Source organism: Barbus barbus (assembly GCF_936440315.1).
Source record: "Barbus barbus genome assembly, chromosome: 47".
Lineage (NCBI taxonomy): Eukaryota > Metazoa > Chordata > Actinopteri > Cypriniformes > Cyprinidae > Barbus > Barbus barbus.
Window position 1 is genome coordinate 4,879,060 of NC_136725.1, and position 23,750 is coordinate 4,902,809.

At 37.4% G+C, this 23,750-nt stretch overlaps 2 protein-coding genes across 4 annotated transcripts in view; both read left to right on the top strand.

Annotated features, from left to right (window-relative positions):
• The first annotated feature begins 1,240 nt into the window (after positions 1–1,240).
• Positions 1,241–19,575, top strand: LOC306865348 (thimet oligopeptidase-like). Its single transcript, XM_079409899.1, has 13 exons — positions 1,241–1,366; positions 1,871–2,127; positions 2,215–2,363; positions 4,242–4,346; positions 5,362–5,464; positions 5,545–5,705; positions 5,868–6,003; positions 10,998–11,364; positions 12,201–12,402; positions 12,527–12,713; positions 13,529–13,657; positions 18,490–18,626; positions 19,226–19,575. Exons 1-13 carry the CDS (start codon positions 1,332–1,334, stop codon positions 19,379–19,381), a joined length of 2,124 nt encoding a protein of 707 aa, XP_079266025.1. The 5' UTR covers positions 1,241–1,331; the 3' UTR covers positions 19,382–19,575.
• Positions 19,576–20,584: 1,009 nt separating this feature from the next.
• The window catches only part of LOC306866157 (erbin-like), a 92,104-nt gene continuing 88,938 nt past the window's right edge, over positions 20,585–23,750 (top strand). For all 3 annotated transcript variants that reach the window (XM_079411220.1, XM_079411218.1, XM_079411219.1), the window contains exon 1: positions 20,585–20,999. The gene's annotated coding sequence lies outside the window, so the exon portion shown is untranslated. The remainder of the gene's footprint in view (positions 21,000–23,750) is intronic.

Here is a 23,750-nt window from a genome sequence, read left to right on the forward strand (position 1 = left end):
TAATATACACAGCTACAGGAAGGTTGCTTAAGGTTTTTGCTGCAAAAGGTGGTTTTAAATCAGTTTGGGGCAGTCGTGACCTAATGGTTAGAGAGGTGGACTTTTAATCCAAAGGTTGCAGGTTTTGAGGTCCGGGTGTGTGTTCACGGTGTGTGTGTGTGTGTGTGTGTGTGTGCACAGTTGTATCAGTTTACATTTCCAAACATTAATTTTGCCATTAATTGTAATAAGCAGTGAGTCTGACAACAGCCAGTGCTCCACACAGACATCTGAGCTGATCATCATCCAGTCTGTCGGGAATGACATGAAGAAACAGAACAAACTGAGACAGACTAAATCCAGAAGAACTATGGCAACGTCTCCAAGATGCTTCAAGAGACCTACCTGCAAAGCTCATGAGAAACTCTGCTCAAGTGCACCGAGGGTAAAATCTGCTTTAAACGCAAAGGATGCTCACATGTTGATTTAATTCAGTAAATAGATCTACGACATTATTTTTTGACAGCATCCTCATTTTACAGCACTTTTACACAAGTGTAAAACTTTTAACCATAGCTTTACAGGTTTCTTGAAGCATCGTGGAGACGTTGCCACATTTCTTCTGGATGTAGTTAGGTTTTTCTGTCATAAAACAATATACACATTTATGGAATAGTAATATCAATACATTAAATAATATTAGTATTTATAATATTATTTATTTATATAAACAATGTAAATAATAAAATAATGAATAATTATATTATTTTATATTATGTAGACATAAATAATTATATATGCGTGTCTGTGCCCCCTATGCAATAATAACAGAATAATAAATAATAATATCAATAAGTGAAATAACTTTTAATGTTTTACATATGTTGGGCATTTAATTTTTCATGTATATTTTCATGTTTATAATTTATTTTTGGTTACAGGGTTAAAAAAAGAAATAAAATCAGATGATCTATCAGTAGAAATGATAAACAACAGCTCACGTAAAAATTCGCTTAAATCTTGTTTTAATTAAATTGAAAGGAAATGAAAGGAACCCTTCTTTTGAAGTAGTTTTTAGTGTAAAATGGAGAGGAAAAAAAATTATGTCACCGTTATCTGTTTAATATCCATTAATTAATTCATTAATTCGCCAGCGGACTAGATCCCGCCTACCAGCGTCTACCTTGTAGCCAATCAGAATGCTCTGTTTGGAGAACGTCAGGTTGCGTAATTAATATTCACACTCCAACCCTTCATCGTAGTAGTATAGTAAAGAAGTAGTATATAACAGTCGAGTCTGACGGTAGGAGTTGCATCCCAATTTTGCACGTTGCACGAATGAAACTATAGGCATGCGATGTTTATCCTCTGCCCGAGCGCTTAGAAGGTAATGTGAAGTCTGTTATTTAACACACTTTATGCTGTGTATGTTGTTTGACTGGGGTGCCATTATTACTACTGTACTATTAACCCGCTGCATGAACCTGACTGAGCTCACTAGACAAACTATAAATCCTCGATCATACCTTACAAAGCGTTAGTATGAGAGGATATCTGGTGTTAGTCAGGTTATCTCATTAGCTTTTCTGAAAACTAGGCAATGCAACTGGCAGATGTGAAGTAGTGTAAGTGTAGCACAAGCAGATCAGGTTCGCATTCCCTCTTTTGAAAGACATGTGAAAGTGCCCATCGTTAGCACGGAAAACATCCACAGCATGTAGCCCTGCACAGCACTCAGGTTTCTCTTCTTTCAGTATTATGCATACAGTAATGTGTAGCTTTTCTTTTTCTAAAGTTACGAGAAGCGACATACAAGTGCACATGCAATGCATGCAGGGGTCACATTTGTGCACAGGGGTCAGTCACTGGTTCTTTCTTTAAAACATTGCAGAGTCATTTTATCCAGCTCAAAGCTCAAGATGACACTTCAGAATGGATCAGTCATATCCGCCCCCAGCTGCTCCAGCACAGCTGAGAAGAACAACACCCTGCGCTGGGACCTGACCCCAGAAGAGATCAGACATCAGACACACAGACTGATCCAGCGGATACAGCAAGCCTATGACGCAGTGGGCTCGGTGCACATCGGGAAGGTGTGCTTTGAGAATACACTGCAAGCCATTGCAGATGCAAAAGCAGATTATTCCGGTGAGTGGTGGAATAATAACCTTTATACTGTATTCATGTAAAGTTGTTTTTGTGTTGTCTTATTCACTGTTCTGTACTCTGTTTCAGCTTCACGGCATGTGTTGGACTTTCCTCAGTATGTCTCTCCGTGTAAAGAGGTGAGATTGGCGAGCACCGAGGCTGACAAACGCCTGTCGGATTTCGATGTGGAAGTGAGCATGAGGGTGGACGTGTTTCAGAGACTTATAACTCTGCAGGTACCACACTCTAAACTACAGAATAATTCTGATTATTCTGAATAATTTTGCTAATGTGCGATCATCCATTTAATTTAATTTAATTTTTATTATTTTTTGTAGTTAATTTAATTTAATTTTATTATTATTTTTTATTTAATTTAATATTTTCTGTATTATCCTTCTATACTATTTTTATTTTATTCTATTATTTTTATTTTATTTTATTTATTTTACTCATAGTACAGTGAAAAGAGAGCAGGAATAGGCTGAATTAGTTTGATTTTACGTCACCCATTTGATTGTTAATGCATCAGAGAATGTGCACTAACCTCTAGCCCTCCATCCGAATATGTGTTCTCTCTACTATTTAGTATGCAAATATCAAATGATTTGGATGTCTAAACATGCAGTGGTCATGCAACAGAATGCAAACAGTCCCTGGATGATTCTTTATGGGACAGTTCATCCAAAAATTACACACCTTTGAATCTGTTTACCATATTTAATGTGCTCTATGCATATACTGTACGTTGATCATTGTTTATAATATAAAATATAATCATCTAAACTTTATATGTGAATAAAAGCCTAAATTATGTCTGTTGTTCAGATACAGCATTTGTGTTTTTTCAGTAGACTTGCCCTACATCTAAATATAAATACATTTGTGCTCTATAGTTGTTGAAATAAAACAGTATGTGATAATGTGAGACATATAGTATGTCTGAATTCACTAACCATATTCATACTATATATAACATACTATTTGAATATGTTTCAAACCAAATGTAGTACTCTACCAGACAGTATGTGATTTTGGTCAAAGATTTGGATTAAAAACACTTATGAACTTTTTGAAGCGTAAAAGTTTTGGCGTAATAGACTTTTAATGGAGGGACAGAAATCTCTCAGGTTTAATTAAAAGTATCTTTATTTGAGTTTTGAAGATGAATGAATGATTTGATTTGATTTTGCCCCAAGTTTCAAGTCAAATGTAGCACCTATAAGACAGTATGCAATATTGGACAGTTGTGGTGTAATAAACTTTAAACAGAGCGACAGAAATCTCTCAAGTTTCATTAAAAATATCTTCATTTGTATTTCGAAGATGAGTGAATCTTATGGTTTGGAACAAGCTAATTCTTTTAAATATTTTCAAAATATATGCTGTATGTGTGTGTATTTATATATATATATAGATAATAAATATATACAGTACACACACATATATTATGTAAACAAAAACCTTTATTTTGGATGCGATTAATCGCGATTAATCGTTTGACAGAACTAGTTAAAACCCTTTTAATATCAACTGCTTATTACATGGTTTAGTGGGTGATTGTCTTGAATGAAAGAATATGTGTTGATTGGAGGTCATTACTGTGGGATCATATCAGGTCATTAATATCTGTCAGCACTCATCATTGGAGAACTTAATCTCTGGGTCCTAAAAAGTCATCTGGCAAGTTGGCTGCCAGGTCCAGTTTTACAGGGGGACCCATAAAATGAGGCATTTGGCAGTGTTGGCCGAGCCCACTGAGGCTTTGTCCAAAACAGATTCATATTGCTGATTTGCACATTAAAATTTGATCATTTGAATGGAAATCTCTCTTTGGAGTGAGCAGGACGCAATTTTCTGCGGTTCTACTCTTTACTGCCTTCTAATTGAGCAGTTGTGTAATTAAATGATAGCACCATTTCTTCTGAAGGCCAGCATGGTCTGTCCTCATTGTGACCCTATGGAAGACTTCATTCACAGGAAAGCATGTGATGTGAGTAGAGTGTCGGGCCCACATAGTGCAGGTCTGGCCTGGCGTCAGAGCCGCAGCAGTAAACTTAACTACAGGCATTCACAGTGTGTGTGCCTCAGCATTTCCCACTTTATCTTTATAGGAAAAACAGTCCGGTGATTTATTACCCGAGTCGGAGAGATTCCTGGGACGACTCATAAAATTAGGGAAACGGAACGGATTGCACTTGTCCAAGGATATACAAGAAGTAGGTATCTTACTACCAAACTTTGGTGTATAATGGGCTTTTTATAGAAATGGACACCCAAGTATCTGCTTCTAAAAACAGAAAAACAGGCCAATACTTAGCATTGAAAAAAGGACATTTATGTATGAAAAATGTATAATGATAATAATGAATTTTAAATAATAAATGTAATTTAAAATCATATGTAAAATATTTGTTTATACAAATAAATAATATAATTTTAAGGTATTATAATAATATTAAAATGATAATTGTAAAATTAATACATTTAAATTAATTTAAAAAAGTAAATATTTATAACTTTGCAGGGTTTCTGTGGGTCTTAAAAAGTAATAATTTGTCCTTTCTCAAATTAAATTCATAAAGTCAAGGCATTAAATATGGCATTGTTTTCCAGTGCAAATATCAAAAATCCTTAAATCAAGATGCATATATTTGAGATGCAAACTGAACATATGACGTCTTGTTTTCTGAGAAATGTAACAAAATTAAGTTTTTTCATTTTAAATTTAATTTTAATTAAGAGTTTAAGCTTTAAACAATAACACCCATTTGCCAGTGGGGCATAAATATATATTAATAATATTAATTATCTTATGTCATTTTGCTTCTCAAGTAAATGCATCTAAGAATCTGGGAAACCAGACAAAACACTATGAAGAATATCACTTGTACCTCAAGCTGTATTTTCAAACTCTGAAATATTGCTAATATAAGACATTTACAGTCTTAGAGAGACCATATTGTATTCCATTTAATTCATTCCTTAAATAGAAAAAAAAGTTTAAAAAAAGTTTTTTTTTACATTTACAAACATAAAATCTCCAGAAACTCTAAAATCTCTTGTGTTTAGCCAGTGAAAAGATGAAAAATTTGTCAGGGCGAGTAGAATTTTGAACTTTTGGCCTCACTGAGCAAGCAGAAAAATCCTTACTGTTGAGTCCTGGAAAATGTCAAATAAAATCTAGTTATTGATTATTTTTATTGCTCTTGATGTTTTGTCATTTTTACTCAGGAAATCAAGTCAATCTCTAAGCAAATAAGTGAACTCTCCATTGATTTCAACCAAAATCTGAATGAAGAAAATACGATGCTGTTGTTCTCGCAACAAGAGCTTGGTAAGCATGTTTTATCTATAGTATAACTTCTGTTTTAATTCATTCATCTTGTACACAGTTTTCCTCCTTCCTTTCTCAAGTGGGTCTTGCGGAAAGCTACGTGAACGGTCTTGAGAAAACAGAAGATGGGCGGTATAAAGTCACCCTTGCGTATCCGCACTACTTCCCCCTGATGAAAAGATGTCATGTTCCCGAAACCAGGAGGAAGATGGAGATGGCCTTTCACAGCAGGTGCAAAGATGTAGGTTCAACTCGTGCATGCTTTTAATCAGACTTTGCATTCAGTTAAGCTTTGGAGGTTCAGTGTAACTGGAATGAATACATTGCTGTTGAAACTGTCATGGAAATGAATCCTAAAAGTCATGTTCTAGTTGCACTGTTAATGTTTGCTCAATGTTTCCAGGTGAACACTGCTATCCTGGAACAACTGCTTGAGCTGCGGGCAAGGCAAGCCAAACTCCTGGGCTTCAGCAGTCATGCCAATTATGTGCTGGAAATGGCCATGGCCAAAAATTCAGAAAATGTGGCACAATTTCTGGGTATGTTTCTTCTCTTTTTGTTTGGTTCTTTCTGTTCAGGATCAGCGCTTGCATTGAGGCACGCACGGGTTAATTCTGGAGTGACGGGCCGTTTGGTGACCCTTGTCATCATGTTCTGTTGTTAAAATGACATGACTGTTTTATGATGCCGTCATCTGTCTGTGGTGTTGCAGAGACTCACCTCATGGATATTGGTTGTGTTCGCTGCCGTTTATAACTCTTTATGTATTTTTATAACCATATAATGACAGATACAATATTACAGGCAGTTTTACTGATGCTGATGTGCAATACATATACAAACAGAGCTGGGTAGATTACTTACAAATTGTAGTCCGTTACTGATTCCAGATTACATGACAAAAATTGCAATTAGTAACATAATCCATTACATTATACATTTTAGGTAATCTAATCAGACTACTTTTAGATTACTGTAACACAACTCGTTTAAAGGGGACATCGGATGCAAAATTCACTTTGAATGAATGAGGCATTTTATATAGCGCTTTATTGTGTAGTGCTGTACACACAAAGGGCTTTACAATCATATAGGAGGTCTCTCCTCAAACCACCACCAGTGAGCAGCATCCACAGGTGGAGAGGAGAGAGAGAGATAAAGCCAATTCAGTGGATGGGTATTATTAGGAGGCCATGATTGACAAGGGCCAGTGGAGGGAATTTGGCCAGGACACCGGGGTTACATCCCTACTCTTTTACGAGAAGTGCCATGGGATTTTTAATGACCACAGAGAGTCAGGACCTCGGTTTAACATCTCATATGAAGGACGGTGCTTGTTGACAGTATAGTGTCCCCATCACTATACTGGGGCTCTAGTACCCACACAGGGTGAGCACCCCCTGCTGGCCTCACTAACACCTCTTCCAACAGCAACCTAGTTTTCCCAGGAGGTCTCCCATCCAGGTACTGACCAGGCTCAACCCTGCTTATCTTCAGTGGGCAACCAGTCTTAGGCTGCAGGGTGATAATTTACAAGTTGTTTGAACATAAATGTGCGTTGGAAGTGTGTGTACACATTCATCCTATAATGATAAAAATCCACCCAGTGTTTTTTTTTTTAAATCCCTATTTTAAAATCCCCTTTCTCAAATCAGGTTGTTCTGAGATTCCTGTCAGAATGACATAGTTCTGTACAGACCCCTCCCACAATAGTTGATTGACAAGACCGTCTTACCTTAGACCCGCTCTGAGTGAGCTGAGAGCTGTCCGCCATTGTGTCAACACCGGTGCAGGGGAAGACAAGATGTCTCCGATTAAGCGATTGAGGTGTTTTGTTGTTAGATGTAATAATGAATATAGCAGTCATCATTTACTCCTGACATCTGAGCCGCTGAAGATGCAGAGGATTAACGTTACTTTTGTTTTGGAGGGAATGCGCTGATCCCTGATCTTCCTAAATGCGTTTATGTTCATGCGAATCATTCGTGATCCAGCCTCATCTACAGAAGAAGTGGGTATAAGGGTTTTTTATGAATCTTTGCAAATAATCTTTGCAATTAATAATACATTTCTAATAATGTGCTAGTTAGCCTGTTTTGCAGCTGAAGTTTACAGTCTGCTCGTCACTCCACGGAAGAGAGGTCAGCAGAGCTCATTAGCATTTAAAACAACATGGACTAGAATGGTTTACTGAAAACAGAGCTGATATTGACTGGCAAAAAAGGTGTTCTTTACACTACCATTGAGAAATTTTAACCAAAATATGTTATAGACTTTTCATTAAGACCCTAAAGAATCATATCTGCTTGTGGAAAATGGGCATCCGATGACCCCTTTAACACATTGATTTAAATAGCATAATATTGTACCATACTGATATTAAAATGCAAAGAAAATATATTCCATTTGTTGTTATTAACAACATAAAGTGAATTAAGCATTACATCATGTCAAGGTTTCCCAAACTGGGGTTTGTGAAGGAACTGCAGGGGGTTTGTGAGTTTAATGAAAAGCTAATAATTAATTAAATATAAAAAAGTAAAATTAAAATAAATCATTTTAAAATAACTTAAATCAAAATAAAACACTTACAAAATAATTGAAATATTTTGTCTACCTGCTCACGTAGGCATTTTAGAAAGGAAAATTTAAAAAAAAAGAAAATAATTAGGGAGAATCAATAAAGTATGATTAATTTATTGCTATTTTGTGTAAATGTTTGTTCAAGTAATCAATAAAAAAGTAACTGTAGTCTGATTATGAGTATTTTAAAATGTAATTTAATCTAATTAAAAGTACTTAATGTTTGGAATCTGATTACGTAATCCAGATTACATTACAATCAGTTACTACTCAGCACTGCATACAAATATACTCTATTAAAAGACTAATATATAGGCTTTCCCCAACTAGTAGTTTCATTTATTTTTAAAATTCATTTATTTTAAATTGTTTATTGAATTCATTAAAAATTTAATATAATACATTTTTGTTTGATTTCAGCAATTTTGTAGATATTGGCATCAGCATCGGCCATAATAAACCATATTGGTTGATGAGTAGACAAAATCACTGAAATTAAGTGAATTATTTTACAGTTTTGGCAGCAACAACATTAGACAGGTGCTCATAGTGTTTTAGCTCATTGCTGTATGCTGCAGTTTTGCTCCTGTCTACATGATAGTTATGTAACTATGAAGCTGCTGCCACCGATCTGGACGAGCTCACAGAGACTGTAACTTCTTATATCAGTTTCTGTGAGGATATGTGCATTCCTTCCAGGACTCATTTAACCTACAACAATGACAAACCATGGTTCACTGCAAAACTCAGACAGCTCCGTCAGGCCAAAGAAAATGCTTACAGAAAGGGGGATAAAGTCTTGTACAAACAAGCCAAATACACTCTGGAAAAGGAGATTAGAGTGGCAAAGAGGAATTATTCTGACAAGCTAAGGAACAAATTCTCTTCCAGTGATTCTGCTTCAGTGTGGAAATGTATGAAAGATATCACCAGTTACAAGACACCATCCCCCAGCAATGTGGAGAATCAACAACTAGCAGACGACCTGAATAAGTTTTATTGCAGGTTTGAAAAATCACCACACTTGCTTAGTTGGGGACGCTTCATTTCCAGCGATATCGCCGACCTTATTGCAAAGACACTATTTAAACTTATTGACACATTATTTTCCTTTTTTTGATATTGTGCAGTGCTTTGACACAATTTGCATTGTAAAAAGCGCTATATAAATAAAGGTGACTTGACTTGACTTGACCACACACTCTCCGCCACACCTACAATTCAGATAAGCGAAGAAGAGGTGCGCCAGGTCTTCAGAAAGAACAAAAGAAGGAAAGCACCAGGCCCAGACGGTGTGTCACCAGCCTGCCTAAAAACCTGTGCTGACCAGCTAGCCCCCATCTTCACACAGATCTTCAACAGATCACTGGAGCTGTGTGAAGTCCCCTCATGCTTCAAACGCTCCACCATCATCCCCGTCCCAAAGAAACACAAAATTACTGGACTTAATGAGTACAGACCTGTGGCTCTAACGTCTGTGGCCATGAAATCATTTGAAAGACTGGCTTTGGCTTATCTGAAGGACATCACTAGACCCTTACTGAACCCCCTGCAGTTTGCCTACAGAGCAAACAGGTCTGTGGATGATGCAGTCAACATGGGACTGCACTTCATCCTGCAGCATCTGGACAGACCAGGGACTTATGTGAGGATCCTGTTTGTGGACTTCAGCTCTGCTTTTAACGCCATCATCACGGACACCCTTCAGAATAAACTAACTCAGCTCTCCGTCCCCACCTCCGTCTGTCAGTGGATCAACAGCTTCCTGACAGACAGGCAGCAGCTAGTGAGGCTGGGAAAATACACATCCAGCACCCGTACGATCAGCACTGGAGCTCCTCAGGGCTGCGTTCTCTCCCCACTGCTCCCTCTACACCAACGACTGCACATCTAAAGACCCCTCTGTCAAGCTCCTGAAGTTTGCAGACGACACCACACGGATCAGCCTCATTCAGGATGGTGACAAGTCAGACAGGAGGTTAAAGAGCTGGCTGTTTGGTGCAGTCTTAACAACCTGGAGCTTAACACGCTCAAAACTGTGGAGATGATCGTGGACTTCAGGAGAAACCCCCCTGCTCTCCCCCCACTCACCATCATGAACATCATCAACGCACTGTGACTGCAGTGGAGTCATTCAGATTCCTGGGCACCACCATCTCTCAGGACCTGAAGTGGGACAATCACATTGACTCTATTGTCAGAAAGGCCCAGCAGAGGTTGTACTTTCTTCGCCAGCTGAGGAAGTTCAACCTGCCACAGGAGCTGCTGAAACAGTTCTACTCTGCCATCATTGAATCCATCCTCTGCACTTCAATAACTGTCTGGTTCAGCTCAGCTACCAAATCTGACCTCAGAAGACTACGGAGGGTAGTCCGGACTGCTGAGCGAATCATTGGTACAACCCTCCCCACTCTCCAAGAACTGTACTCATGCAGAGTGAGTAAAAGGGCTGGTAAAATCACTCTGGACCCCTCACATCCAGCACACAACCTCTTTGAACTGTTACCGTCTGGTCGATGCTACAGAGCTCTGAGCACCAGAACGACCAGACATAGGAACAGTTTCTTCCCTCAGGCAATCCATCTCATGAACACTTGACAATAAAACGCAGAACACACAACTCTATTATACATTATTTATTCACCACACTTACTTATTTTTTTATTATTATTTTTTTTCATTTCCAAATTTGCACATATCAGACCTGTACACACATAATTGTCTATATAATATATTGTGTTTTTGCTGTTTTGTGCATTGCCTATTTGGATATTTGTATATTATTCTTTTATTATCTGTGTCCTGTCCTGTTGCTGTCTTTCTGTTGCACTGTGGAGCTTCAGTCACAAAAACAAATTCCTCGTATGTGTAAACATACCTGGCCAATAAAGCTCATTCTGATTCTGATTCTGATTCTGATTCTAACCTAAATGTTTTTGGTGCGCAATAGATGAGTTGTATAAGAGGTTGAGACCGGTGGGCGAGCAGGAGCGGCAATACCTGCTGTCAATCAAACATGCTGACTGTGAGAGGCGGGGCTTGGAGTTTGATGGACAGCTCCACGCGTGGGACATGCCCTACTACATGAACCAGGTGGAACAAGTGAAGTTTGCGGTGGATAAGGACAAACTGATCGAGTACTTCCCTCTGGAGGTGGTGACCGAGGGCCTGCTGAACATCTATCAGGATCTGTTTGGTCTGAGGTTCCAGCAGGTGGAGGACGCTCATGTGTGGCACGACAGCGTCAAGCTCTACTCCGTACTGGACTCAGTGACTAGAGAGGAGATTGGACAATTTTACTTGGACTTGCATCCCAGGTAAACCATTCAAGACAAGTCATGTGGTGCAACCAACATGCAGAAAAAAAGGAAATTATATTATAAACAGGAGACCATTTTGACTGTCTATCAAGGTCAGAAAGCCTTTTAAAATATCAGACAATTTGACTTTTTTATGAGAAAGCAATGTTCAGCTATAGAATGTCATGTGGTGCAACTCCCAAACACATCAGGATATTTATTAATTAAAAATTTGCTATGATATATATATATATATATATATATATATATATATATATATATATATATATATATATATATATATATTTAAAAGAAATCTTGAAAAATGTTATTTAACTTTTAAAAAATGAGTAAGATGTGTTAAAGGTGTATCATAAACCACATTATGTGTCATTGACCCATAATCAGCCAGTGTTGTTATTGTTAACTAAAACTATTAAAGATTGTAATCATGCTTTTAAAATAAAGCTGAAATAAAATATAATATTAGATTAAAACTTTTAAAATTAGAAATGTTTTAAAATTAAAAATTAGAAAACTAAAATAAGATTAATTCAAGTTGCAGTGAATAAAATAATTAAAGCTAAATTGAAATATAAAAATAGAAATAAAAAATTACAAGCACATAATACTAGTACATGACTAATACTAAATTAACGCTAAAACCAGCCTGGAAATTCATGCTGATCTAAACTAAACAGGGTTTGTTGACTTAAACTACTCCAATGCATTTCTCTTAAGAGTCTGCAGATTATATCTGATGAATGCTTCTCTAAGTAACTGGCTTATTGGCGTTTGATGTAATGACCAGATATAGTCCTGATCCAGTTTTATTGGTCTGTTTTACTCTTCAGGGAGGGTAAGTATGGTCATGCTGCATGCTTTGGGCTCCAGCCAGGATGTCTTGGGGCTGATGGGAAACGCAGGATGCCTGTAGCTGCCATGGTGGCCAACTTCACAAAACCCACAAGCAGCTGGCCTTCCCTCCTGCAGCACCATGAGGTGGAGACCTTCTTCCATGAGTTTGGACATGTCATGCATGAGCTCTGCTCCCGGGTACGCCAATATTCTCACACATAAAGAAGGTCCAAAAGTCTGAGAGCACACTGAATGAAAAGCATTAAGAAATGACAGTGGTGGTACCAGATGTGAGTTTCTGTGTCACCCTGCATTGCTCCAGACCCGCTACGCAGAGTTCAGTGGGACACAGGTGGAGACTGATTTTGTGGAGGTGCCGTCTCAAATGCTGGAGAACTGGGTTTGGGAGAAGGAGCCGCTCAGGAGGATGTCCCGCCACTACAAAGATGACAGCCCGATCCCAGACGGTCTGCTGGATAAACTCATTGCATCTAGAGTGGCCAACACAGGTCAGATTGACCCCACATACATAATTATCTATGTAATATAATCTATGTGTTCTAAAAAATGTGTTTGAGCTTTGAATAAGTAACATACACTATATTGCCAAAAGTATTGGGTCTCCCCCTTCTAATGAACATGTTTGACTACTTTAGTAATTTATATGAGTAAAAATCTTAATGTTTAAGCATATAATGATATTCTAGGGAATTGTGTGTTTCTAATTTTATAGCAACAGTTTGGACTGGACCCTTTTCTATTCTAACATGACAGTGTCTCTGTGTATAAGACACGGTTCAAAAAGACATGATTGATTGAGTCAGTGTGGAAGAACTTGACTGGTCTGCAGAAAGCCAAGTCCTGATCCCAGCTGAACACCTCTGCTGTGACTTTAAATGCAGACCTTGAGCCAAAAACTCATCACCAAACACCAACTCAGTTTTTGCCATGAAGATAGCCGTAGATACTGACATGGCAATAAAAATAAATTACTACTACTACAACGGAACCCTGTGGGGGAAGAAAACATACAAACATTTACAGATTTGTAAAATAAAGTGGTTATTGGCCTTGTTATAAAATATTGGTTATTGATATTGGCCAAAACTTAAAAGTTTCTGTTTCATTATTGTAACCAGTCAATTCCTTTAGTAACAGTAACCGTTACACTCACAACACTTAATTACTGAAACATTCTTTTCTGAGATACTGACAGTTTTTGCTATTACTTTAAAAATATGCACTAGATATTTGTGGTAAAGTGATGATTCACACAAAAAGTATAGTTTTTTTCAAAAATATGTTTGTATGTCCTTGTCCACAGGTCTGATGAACCTCAGGCAGATTGTTCTCAGTAAAGCTGACCAGACGCTCCACGCTAAAGACAGAGCAGATACTGCAGCCGAGTTCGCCAAGCACAGCAAAGACATCCTGGGAGTCCCAGCCACACCAGGTCATAAACACATACGCAGACTCAGCACGCTTATGACACCTCAACTATGAGCACATTAACACTTCCAAGACTACTACTCAGCATTCAGCAGCTTGCTGTGAACATCGTCACTCACTCATCTCACATGCAAAGAAGTTAGAGCTCATCTGCATATAGAAATCTCACACAGAACTAGGGATGCACGATATTGGAATTCTGCCGATATTCGATATGCCGATATTTTTCAACTCATTTTGGCCGATATCGATGCCGATACCGATATATTTCCTTTTGTTTGGAAACAACACCAAGTCTCTCCTGTGCAGAAATTATAAGCAACATATTATTCATTTTGGTTAACTTATTTATTAGAATTAAATAAAAAATAATAAAGGTTTTTTAACAGTACATTGAAGCTTTGAAAATAAATATAAATAAACTATAATCAATCGCTGCATTTTTTTCCCCAGAAAGATGCAGTGTTAACCCTAATATTTTATTTTAAGATTTAACATTTGTAGATGGTCTAAAACAAAAGAGTTGTAAAAATTCTGAAAATCTTTTAGAGCTCATGATTTGTTTAAAAAATAAAATGTTACACATTAATGAATAAATCAGTATATATAAAATTATTTAATTTACAAGTGTCATGTTTGTGTTTTTTTTTTTTCATGTAAGCTATAGCTTCTGACCATTAAATCAAAACATACTTATGTTATTACATCAATTACTGCTTTATTTAATCAGAAACACAGTCTAAATGTTATTTGTGTAGGCTATTTTACTTTTAATTTAATTAGAAGTAGGCCAACAGCGCCCCCTACAGATTAAAACTCCTTACCGAACGGGCATTAGGACCTGGGGGAGGCTGTCACTGCTGCCCCTGCTTGTGCTATAACTGTTTACTCTATCCCACACCAAACGCATCTTTCTGTACATGCGTTCACACATTAAATGCAGCGATCCAAAACAGTCAATCTATTCATCATTCAGACAAAACTTTGCTTCAAGAATGAGCCACATTGCTGACGTGATCTAATCGCTAGCACACCCTGAGCACATGCGAGTTAACCCCTTCCCCTTATCGGCAAGACATATCGGCATAATTTTGCATATCAGGCCGATGCCGATATTTACATTTAAAGTCATTATCGGCCGATTTCGATATCAGTCCGATAATATCGTGCATCCCTACACAGAACGTGTTTCTGGAATCCACTGCACTGCCTTTCCACTCTTTTTCTATGTAAACATGCACTAGACTAACACACAGTGTTCTAATAAAGCAATAAGCCCCAAGAAGCTGTGGTTTACAGTGAATTTTTAACAAGTGTATGTTCAATTGGTCTCTGACCATCATGGCCTCCTAATCATCCCCTTACATTGATTGGCTTCATCACTCTGTCTCCTCTCCACCAGTAAGCTGGTGTGTGGTGGGCGTTCTGGCGCACTGGCTGCCGTCGCATCATCCAGGTGGATGCTGCACACTGGTGGTGGACGAGGAGACACCACCCCTCACAATGTAGAGCGCTTTGAGTGCTTAGAAAAGCAGAAAAGCGCTATATAAATGTAATTAATTATTATTATTATTAACTAAGGGGCGTTGTTAGTAAACCCCCTTAGCTGTTATAAATCCACTGTAAACCACGGCTTCACAGGGCTTATTGCTTTTATAAAACGGTTATTCCATATACTTAGTAAGGTTTCACAAAATAAAACAGAGCAAATAAGTGTAATGATATTAATAAAAACAGCATTCTTCCATCAAACAATGTAGTTCCTCAGAAACAGTTGTGGTTGGAACCTATGATTGGAACAAAGTGGTTGCCAAGTAACACACAAAGTAAACAAAGGTGTAGGTTTGTAGTGTAATTTACAACGGCTTTGAACGTGGCTCAACCAATCAGAGTCAAGGACCGGAAGGGTTTGTCACGATAAATGATATCGATTCTCATACCCAGCGATACGATATTTGCCGATACCTCACAAAATTCTACAATACGATTTCGATACAATTTGATCGATTTATCGATATTATATACCTATTTTAAACAACCATGTACATTTAAATTAACTCACAAATGCAACCAAAATATATAACTTGAACCGTTATCTGAAATTTCCACATCCTGTACCTCAATTTGGACATTCCCAACAAAATATGCTTGCAAAAGAAAAATAAATTGGAATAAATTGAATAAAAAATTTCATTGAATAAAAATATAAATTGAAAAAATATATTTTACACATAAGATCAGTAATCTTATGACATGACAACAGTCAAGAAAATCTTGATGTAATTTTGTCTGTAGTTGTTCATCCATACACAAAAAAGCGGAAGAGAACTGAATTCATTATTCATAGGCTATCGATGTCTGTGTGCGCGCAGAAAACTCCTCACACAGCACTCAACCACTCCATTCCATCAGTTGTCCCGTGCATCTTTTACACTTGCTTTGTGCCTTGAGGTAGTCCTTATATTGAGTCGTGACACATGAGTTTGAACGAGAATGCACACGTTGGTGGTAATGCATAGACGGACATTGCGTGAAAATTTGGACAGTGCCAAACTAAGGTGCCTATTTATAATACAGGTATTAAATCATCGTATCGGTAGACATTTGATCGATGTATCGATCGATCCATATTGATAGAACGTTACACCCCTACGATACAGGGTGGTGGAATGGAAAAACAAAAAGCAAAGTCTAGAGATATTTTTTAAAGTGCCAAGCAAACGGCCACAGAATCTTGTTTATTTTTCGCAATCTACTGCACTGCTTTTCTAAAGGGATTCTTCTTAAACAAGATAATCAAGTTTAAAGAAAATCATCTATAGACCTTGACTTTTTCCATTCCACTGCTGTGTGTCTCGCATTTCTAAACACAAAAACGCATTCTGTGTGAACAACCCTTTATAGAAGCAAAATCCATCGGTTTCATTTAGGGCTGCCATACATATCATTGCACACTGAGTGCGAAATTTTTGCACGTTAAAAAATAAATACGACCTCACGTTGTGTCAATCACGTTTGCACACTGCCTCCGAAACTTTCGTCCGTCAAAAAAAAATCGGATCAGGTCCGTAGCATGCATTTTGATAGGAATGGCTGGGGAATACAAAAAAAATGCATTCAAGAATTTTGGACTCAATGACCTTGGACTCAATGACTCAATGACTGGGGAAGTTGTGGCCTAATGGTTAGAGAGTCGGACTCGTAATCCAAAGGTTGCGGGTTCGAGTCTCGGGCCGGCAGGGATTGTAGGTGGGGGGAGTGAATGTACAGCGCTCTCTCCACCCTCAATACCACGACTGAGGTGCCCTTGAGCAAGGCACCGAACCCCCAACTGCTCCCCGGGCGCCGCAGCATAAATGGCTGCCCACTGCTCCGGGTGTGTGTTCATGGTGTGTGTGTGTTCACTGCTGTGTGTGTGCACGTTGGATGGGTTAAATGCAGAGCACGAATTCTGAGTATGGGTCACCATACTTGGCTGTACGTCACTTCACTTTCACTTTCACTTTCACTTTCACCTTAACCGTTAGTCGACCAAAATTTTATTAGTCGCTTAGTCACAGAAAAAAAAAAATCCACAGGCGAAGTCCGTGACGGACAGATCATTAACGGCTGGTCTTTGTGATAATACAGTACTCAGGCAGGACATCCAAATGCTTGCCTATCATTCACCGACATCAAATATGGCTTATCATCTGAAATCTGTAAGTATTAGCAACTTTACATGGTCACTTAATGTAATGTTAACCTAGAGAAATGTGCGCTGTTCAAGTGTCTGTGTGGAGAGTGGAAGCTGAACAGTAGCGGACAGGACACTGCAGGACAGATGGAGGCTCACTTGCACTTAAAATACTCCCTCATTTTCAGTCATACCAACGCAATAAGAGTAATATATCTTTTGAATCTGTAAAGACTCTACGTTTATTTGTGTGCACCCACAATAACAACAAAACATTGCGCTTTTGTAAAATAATGAAAGCAAACAGGATGCGCTTTCTGCCGTCTCGGCCTCTGAAAACTTGAGCGCGAAACTCTGTGTAGCCTATACTTGTCTTGTCACACGCAGTGATATCTAGCACACAATAGCAAAAGTCTGAACAAAGATCATCGACTTTCCTGTATAATATGACAGCAATAATCACAGATATGAAAACATATCTATAGAGAGTGAAATATCTACTTTCTACAGTTCAAATGGAAAACAAATATTCTCGGATTATGTAATCCGTGTGAAACATGCATGTACGGCCACGACGAGTCAGTGTCGCCAACTTCATCTCTCAAACCGAAAACAGAGAAAGCACTAGTGTATCAGTACGTTATTAAAATGTTAATGCACCCTCCTTACTGTTTTTCCCTGATGCATTCATAATCATTAGATTCTGAGGTGTGCTGTGGTGAGTGTGCTTGAGCGCTTATTAGCTATGTAGGCAATTAAAGGCTCATTATAATGATTTAAATAGTTTATTAATAAATGTGTGATTAGTCAACTAATGCTGAAAATGAACGACTACTAGTCGACCAGAAAAATCTTTAGTCGAGGGCAGCCCTAGTTTAATTCTCAAGTCATAGAGAGGATGGAAAATGGTCATAAAAAACTATATTCTGACTGTTACATAAATAAAGTGACAAAAACTACACAAACCTTTACTACATGCATTGAAAAGTGTGGTTTCAAAGCTAAAGGCTTTATTTTTGTATTTATTTAATGCTATTTAAAAGATGCTATGATGTGAAATAAAGTTTGTTTATAATAATTTTAATAGTAATTTTTTAAAGCAAAAGTCAGCTCTTTAACGTTAATTTCATATTTACAGTATTTCCACTTGTTCTCTGCAGGCACTAATATGACGGCTAGTTTCAGTCATTTAGCCGGAGGATATGACGGTCAGTACTACAGCTACCTCTGGAGTGAAGTCTACTCCATGGACATCTTCTTCAGTCGCTTCAAAAAGGAAGGAATCCTGAATCCAAAGGTTTGAGTCTTGCTATTTGACTTTTTCCATTTCGAGCATGAATAAACATTTGATTCACATTTTTGGTGTCATAATGACAAAGTGCATTTTAATAGAGAACCATCATCAAGAACTGTGTCACAATAGCAGAAGATAGTTAGCACATGACTGATTTACCAGTGTTACTACATTCATATTTCCATTTATGGCATGTAGCAGACTCTTATTATCAAGAGTGACGCACATGTTAGTTCATTATGTGGAACTGCTGTGATGGCAGTCATGTGAATCTGAGTGATTATCTGCTAAGAATAGACTAATATTATTTATAATAACACATTCCACAGATATAGTACAAACCGTGAGTAAAACTATTAATACAGTTGTTATGCAAATGAGTGTGTGTGTCATAATTAGTCATAGTATTGTTGAAGGATGCACTGTGTTAGAGGAAGCTGATCACACCCGTACACAGAGTACTTAGATTTGACTAGAACAATGCATGTATTAAAAATGCCAGCTATAAATAACACCATCTGGTCATTATTTAATCATCTTTTTTATGATTATGTGTCTCGTTGTCGTCTATATGAATGTGCATGTGTGTATTTGACACGCAGGTGGGCAGGGAATACAGGCGTGTGGTTCTGGAAGCCGGAGGTTCAGTGGACGGCATGGATATGTTAAAGACGTTCCTGGGTCGTGAACCCTGCCAGGATGCGTTCTTTCAGTGTAAAGGACTCACACAGACTATTACAGAACAAAACTCACATTGACTTTGGACTGTGCACTACAGGAAGTGAGCTTGTGAATTTACGGTAGCAATGACACATCATTAGTTTTCTTTCTAATTTGTGTTATGTAGGATGAAATGTTATGTATTTGTTTTGTTTGTCACCAGCAAGTTTTGTTGGTGTCGTAATCAAATACAAATTTTAATAAACGTAAATATTTGCTTTTATGCAACTGTATTATCTTGGCATCTTCATTTTTCAAATATACACTAATAAAATATAATACTAGTTATATATATATATATAAAGGAAATGACAATGCTATGTGCAAGTATGTACCTCCATAATTTCCAAGGATTTGGCACCATATCATTATATAAATATGTAAATTCATTAATATGGTACTACACGAATGTTATTATATACTAGACTTAAAATTCCTCATTTTATGCAGTATGTAGCGGGCATTATGGACAAAAAGATCCTTGCCCTGAAGTCATAGGCAGTTTAAAATGAACACTAGGGGGAGACAAACATCACCTTTTGACTCATTAATACGAGTCAGATTATCTATAAAATAAAACTGTTTTCAGACATATACGTTTGTTAGAAATAAATATTTTTGTCACTATTGAATAAAATATAAACTAGTGACTAAATACTACTTTTATACGAGCTCTCTGTAAAGTTTTTTTTTTTTTACAGATTAGCTATTTGTTCGCTTCCGACCGAAACGTGATCGAGGTTCCTCTTCAATTGAGAGAGAAATAATTACCAGAGACTCACAGTTTCCATTGGTTATGGTTTTAAACTGTTCGCCTATCAGCTGTTGCTCTGTGTTGGGGTTCCAGGGAGGCCAACTGGACCTGATGCCCCCCCCCCCCAGCTTTTAGAACTAGCGTAAGATTCATTTGAACGAGTCGGTTCGTTCCAACGATTCATTTAAACAAACCCAGATTCAAATGCGATTCACTAATGCGTTGAATTTCTCACGCAGTTTTACCTAAAGGAGTAGTGAATAAATATTACAGTTTGTAATAGTGTTTAATTCCCACCTAAAATAAAAGAAAATATTAATACTATTTTGGACATAGTATTTTTGAACCGTTTATGATTTCAGTAGATTTTAATAATACATTCTTAAACCCCGATTACACCAATCACGATAACTACGTACATAATCGTTCTGTACAGAATCAGATCGATCGAATCGTTCAAAAGAACCGATCAGAAGAACGAATCATTAGCACAGCTGTAGTGCAGTCTGTCCTGCGCTGCTCCACTGCTCCATCACTTCAGTGACTGCTCCTCCGCGTCTCAATGTAAATTAATGTTCTTGGCGACCTTTTTGGTCGCTCTTTTTATTATTCGGACTCTTTTTTTGTAATTCTCTCATCTCGTCGAAACATCTTTGTTTTGTATCGGCAAGAAAACTTCCCAGCAGCTGTGGGCAACTTTCGGTCGCGCGCTGAGGTGAAGAATGCATTAGCTCGCTCAGCTAGCAGCAGCTTTCTTCGGCTTTCCAGCATCTAGCGCTGCATTTCGGGGGGGTTTGTGATGTTTTTCCGTGTCTCCAGTCGTGAACTAAACCACATGGATTAGCTGGATGGTTTTTATCCCTCGTAAATGAAAGGAAAATAACGGAAAGGTTCGATATAAGGTGAGTACAAGACATTTTATTTGTCCTTCAGCGTCTTCCTCAGTGTTAGCCAGATCATGCTAAGAACGGTGGCGGACGTTTTTTTTGGTTTCTAATTCTCCCTTCTTTTCAAATTCAGTGTTTTTCTGTAGCGTTACATAATTCAGGCTTTGTTTTTACTTTGTATATATTCATACACCCGCGGGTTTTTATAATATAGCGAGTGTAATATCAGACATGACTGACTAACGTAACGTTAGACGTGAGTATGTTTAAGCATGTGTATATAACAAAAACAAAACATTTTAATGTTTTTTAATCAAGATCAAATGTGTTATCTTAACAGTATTGACAAATACGAGGTTTAAACGTTCAGGTGCAGTACTTTAACCACCATCTCTCATACACATCCTGTTTTCTGTCTGCTTTTGAAAGGACTGTGTGGTTAACGAGGCATATCTGCTGCAGTGTCTTATATATTGTGTTTGAGTAAATTACTGTCATTGTTCCTGCTCGAAACCGGCTCTGTAGGTGAAAACAGGGTTTCTGTTGATACCTGGCGATTATTGAGTGATCTGATTAGTGTGTCAGTGCTATTAAAGGCTCTGAGAGAGTAATGATGGAAATCAGTGAATCAGTCCAGACACACGAGTTCTGTTGACGCTCTGCTGTGGGGGTTTTCTCATTTTAGGCCCTTTTCAAACTCATGATGAAGGAATGAATGGGTGTAATGCGTCCACTGTCATGGGATGCTGAGAAATGCAATCAGAAATGACCAAGAGGGAACTGTTATTACTCGGAGCTTGCTCTCTCTCATAGCTTTCATTTTTTCAGTGTTGTGTCATCTTGTAAGAATTATGTAGGAGACACATAAACAGTTGATTAGATCATGTAAACGTGTGGCCAAGTTTGTTGCTTTAATAAATTTGCTGAGCAAAATCCTGTGATTTCAGTGAGTATTGGCAAGGGGAATTCGCTTGGACTACACTGAAAAAACAATTTTCATTCAGAAATTGGTAAAATGTTGGTAAAAATTACATTACATTGAATTAAGCATGACATTTTGAAGTTGAAAATCATATTTTCTTAGAGAATAATGACTTTCGATGTTTATATAGTAGTCATTATTCTTGTATTATTCATTGTATTTTTCATGTCTGGTCTCGCTTTCTTTTGAAATTTCTGCTAAAACCTTTTATACAGTAATTGTGGGAGAAATATTGTTCATTTTGAATAATGAGTTCATATTGAAATATATAACATTTGATTGCAGATGCTCGTATCTTGGCAAATAAGCACAATTTGAGATACTGAGAAAACCCAGTAATTGTGAAAAACCTGAAAATATGAGAAAAAAAAAAAAGTGATTTCCAAACCTGGAGAAATTGTTTAAATAGTAGTTATTATTTAAAAAGAAATAATAAATTATAGAATACAATAATAATGTAGTGATTTCTAAACCAGATTTTTTTTTTATAGTATAAAAAAAAAAAAAAAAAAACTTCTAGCCTGAAAAGAATGTTTTATTTGTTTGTTTTGTTTTTGAATACAATTTTTTTTTCTAAAATGTTAAAGAATAATAACAAAAATAAATGCTTTTTTCCCACTTAAATGTTATATTATTTAGAAAAATACTTTTACCGGTTATTGGGAATGACTGTAAAAGTCATTGAAATTCACTGGATGAAAAATGTGGGAACCCTGCAGTGGTTAGAAAGTAAAGGTACCTTCCATTTAATATAATTGCTGTCAGGAGGAAACAGTTAAGATAATAGAGAGAGAGCTCCTTTGTGGTTTTTGGTTCCTATGGGCATTTCTATTGATTTTACCCCGGATATCAACAGGGTTCTGGTTTGATTGCTGTTGGTCCAGCGGATCGTTTTAGCAGGTGATAAATGGAGCTAATAGGATAAGATGGCTTCAGGGAGATTACTGCCACTTCCTCGGCTCATCTCCCCTATGGCTAATCCCTATTATCTGCATCCAGTAACAAACAGATTGGAACGGATCTGGCGAGAGTGAAATTTAATCAGGAACGATTGAGTTCAGGGTTTGTCCATAGGTTACACCGGACTGTTTTGAGCATTTCAATTAATGAGGTCTCTTTGGATTGGGTTATTTAACAGACCTGAGCTGAAACCCTGTGCTCTTTTCTTATGGGTTGCGATCTGCTGGATGCTTAGTCAGTAATTCCAGGGCAGGTGTATTAGAAATGCAAACAGAAGAACTCTCTCGTCTAAATAAAGAATAAGAAATGTGCACCTCAGATGGCTCTTTACTCAAGAACCAGATCTAACAGTCTTGACAAACGTGTAAAGGTTGGTGTACATTTAAAACAAGTTTCATTTATTTCTTGTGCATGGGTGTTCATTATCTCGCATGTTTAGCAGTCACAATAGCCTTATTGAGCAGACTTTGCAAAATACCGTATCCCACAATGCAATGCACTCCACATGACCTTCCTTTTGCAGTGTGACAAATGAACCAGAAGTGATATCAGCTGTGATTTCTTCCATCTGAGAACATCTTTTTTTTTACTCTGGCAGGAGTTTATGCACAAAAATAGATTATAATAACCATATTTTTTCCTGATATAATAACCACAACTCACTGGATTAAGTATGCAACGTGGTGAGGTTACTTGACAACATTTTTTGCAAAATGCATTTTTTGCATTCTCATGTTTTAAATTTAGCAGTAAAGCATTTAAAAGGATTTATTGCGTTTACATTTTAAAAGATTAGTGTATTATGCTTTTGTTTGATTAACACA